Genomic DNA, 3,086 nt, shown 5'->3' with positions numbered 1-3,086 from the left:
ATAGCTGTTAAGGTCTTTCTTTTTACTGGCTTGGGAGAATCACCTTCTCTGGATAAAAAGAAAAGGAGTACTTGTAGCACCTTAGAGACTAACAAATTTATTTGAGCATAAGCTTTCCTGACCTACAGCTCACTTCATCGGTTGCATTCAGTGAAGCTTATGCTCAAATAAATTGGTTAGTCTCTAAGGTGCCACAAGTACTCCTTTTCTTTCTGCGAATACAGACTAACACGGCTGCTACTCTGAAACTTCTCTGGATACATTTTCTACACTCAGCAGGTCTCCTCATAGAGGAGACAAGCTGTACATTTCATGGCTCATCAGATGAGGCGGTGGGTGGCCGGTTTACTGATTCCTGGATTATCTTTTAGAGCCTTTTTCTGTGATGTCGAGAGTCATGTTTCCTAAGTACCTTTCCTCCTTTACCACATCCAAACATTTTCTAAGATGTCTTCAATAATAAATAATAACATTTATTAATAAAAGGATGTTAACTGCTGGCTTGAATGGCTCTTTTATACACTGATCCTTCTGATTGAAAACTGACATGGGATACTGGGAAAGCCAGGGGGTAGAAGAAGAGACTTTATTTAATGATTCTCCAGCTCCTTAAAGCTACATATTAAATACAGTGTGGTTCTTTTGAGAAAGGAGAAATTCACAATGGAAATAAAATCCCTATTTTTTGTTATTTTAGTAATTAAATATTGCAACTTGTGATAAGCAAGTAAAGAACAGCTACCAAGAGGGATTTTACAGCTAACTGGCTGGCTGGATGTCCATCAAAGTGAGCTACCTCTCCCCCCATCTCAACTAATTACTATGAAGTCCTCCCCTCTGTCAGATTTTAGATTTTAAGGAGTGCCAGAAGAGAGTAAACAGATATTCCAGGAGGTGTGTGTGCCACACAGTCCGAGAGGAAGAACTGTAGGATATCACTATCTTAAAATATGCAAATTAAAGCACAAAATTAAATGAGAAGGAAGGGATTCTTCTATGCATTAGAATCCTGCAGTTTAGTACCCTCCTATTCGCCGGACATTGGGGATCATGATGATTGTTTGTACCTAAGAAGAGGAAGCTGAATAATGTTCATGATCACAGATTTGGTTAGTCTGAAAGTCAAAATTCCCGACCAACAATATGTATAGCAGAAGAAACGACAAAGAAATACTGGAGAGTGCATGCTGTAGAGTGAAAGTGTTTGTTTAAAAAAAAATCAGAGGAAACGACGAAAGGGGCCACTCAGGGAAGCGCAGGGTTTATGTACCAGGCCCATGAGCTTCACTTTGACGAATCAACAAGGGAGGGATGGGGCATATTTCTCTACGCACAGAGCGGGCTTTTCAATTTTTCAAATTGCCCAATGACATTTGCCTCCTTCCGTGTACCGGCGTATCCGGGCTGAAGGGGCTGAGAAAAGTCCAACCATCTTCTGGGCAATTTGAGAAACAGAAAAACACTAAAACGATCCCAAGGCTCTTCCAAAAGCTACTACAGTTACACGGAGAGGAGCTTTATGCTTTTATAGCTTGAACACAAGACTTTTTGGAGGATGCGGACTTACTTGCTGTGAAATACTTCTTTTATAAAGTTTCAAACTTGACTTCATTTTGAACTTCCACAAATGTAGTTCCAAATAGAAGCCCCGACGCCCATTTGCAGTAATGCATTATTTCCTTAAAAAATAAAAATACAATAAACACGATCTTTCATTGGGGACAATTAATAGCAAGAAGCAGTGCTGATCAAATTCAATTTATAATAGCACTGCTTTTTGGGCACTGACGTAACCTTTTAGTTTTATCTGCAGACTTGTACATTTAAATTTGCAATGGAATTATGCAATTTTTAAAATGAGCAAAACAATAAATGGCTAGCTTAAATAGTAAATTACTTGTGTTTAGGCGTGTTGATGGTAATGAATTATAAATTTAAGATAAATCATAAAAGATAGATAGCTGGAGAATGAACGTTAGAGGATTAGTAAACTACCTCCTGCTTTTAATAAAATGTGTTTATATTTAGTCCGCAATTTTCACTGGAGAAAAGCGTTGACAGGTTCCGTACTCAGCAGAAACGGACCGTATGAACATGTTAAAGCTCCTTTCAGTGTGAATGTAGCGGCTCTTAAAAGAGCCTTTGGGTCGTTTAGAGTAGTTTTCGTCATTAGAAGATGTACAGCCTTTAAGCTCTCTCACCACGGATACGCCGGGCTAACTGGATGTCCTTGGGCATGATGGTGACTCTCTTGGCGTGAATAGCACACAAGTTAGTATCTTCAAAGAGCCCCACCAAGTAGGCTTCGCTGGCCTCCTGCAGGGCCATAACGGCCGAGCTCTGGAAGCGCAAGTCGGTCTTGAAGTCCTGGGCGATTTCACGCACCAGGCGCTGGAAGGGCAGCTTGCGGATGAGCAGCTCAGTGGATTTCTGGTAGCGGCGGATCTCTCGCAGGGCCACGGTGCCGGGTCGGTAACGATGAGGCTTCTTCACTCCCCCAGTTGCAGGCGCGCTCTTCCGGGCAGCTTTAGTGGCCAGCTGCTTACGGGGAGCTTTGCCACCAGTAGATTTACGAGCGGTCTGTTTGGTCCTGGCCATATTAACACACCTAGTCCCTGTGGAAAAGACGTGGAGCCAGAAAGAATAGATTGAACTGAATAAGAGCTGTACGTCTGGGGCGGTATTTATAACTCAATTCTCTTTTCTGATTGGCCGTTTCGAAGAAGCCAAATGTCATTGGACAATATGAAAATTTGAAAAGCCCGCCTTGTTCATAGCGAATTCCCCCTCTGTTTCTTGCTTTTCAAACTAACTTTCAACTGATCATTGACCTAGTGACCAGTTTCCTAGCTCGCTATCACACATCTGCCACCCCCGGGTTTTTCTGTGTGTGGCTCGGGGATCTGACTATACCGTTTTCAAAGTGATCGAATCTGTATCTCTGAACGTTATTGCCACTTCCTTTCTTCAAAATAAGAAAACTTAGCAGGAGCAGCACCACTCCCAGAGAGAGGGGAGAACATTTAAATCACGTGATTCGTCGAACGTATAAAAATCTTTGTTCTGGTTCTTTTTTGTGTTTTAAT

General features: G+C 41.7%; 1 protein-coding gene across 1 annotated transcript; it reads right to left on the bottom strand.

The window, feature by feature from the left end:
• Positions 1 to 2,187: 2,187 nt before the first annotated feature.
• Positions 2,188 to 2,636, bottom strand: LOC144259409 (histone H3). Its single transcript, XM_077807622.1, has one exon. The coding sequence runs from the start codon at positions 2,596 to 2,598 to the stop codon at positions 2,188 to 2,190; it is 411 nt and encodes a 136-aa protein (XP_077663748.1). The 5' UTR covers positions 2,599 to 2,636.
• Positions 2,637 to 3,086: the final 450 nt, after the last annotated feature.

Source organism: Eretmochelys imbricata, chromosome 1, assembly GCF_965152235.1.
Source record: "Eretmochelys imbricata isolate rEreImb1 chromosome 1, rEreImb1.hap1, whole genome shotgun sequence".
NCBI classification, from domain to species: Eukaryota; Metazoa; Chordata; order Testudines; family Cheloniidae; genus Eretmochelys; species Eretmochelys imbricata.
Note: the sequence above shows the minus strand (reverse complement) of the source record. Positions and strands in the feature narration are given on the sequence as shown.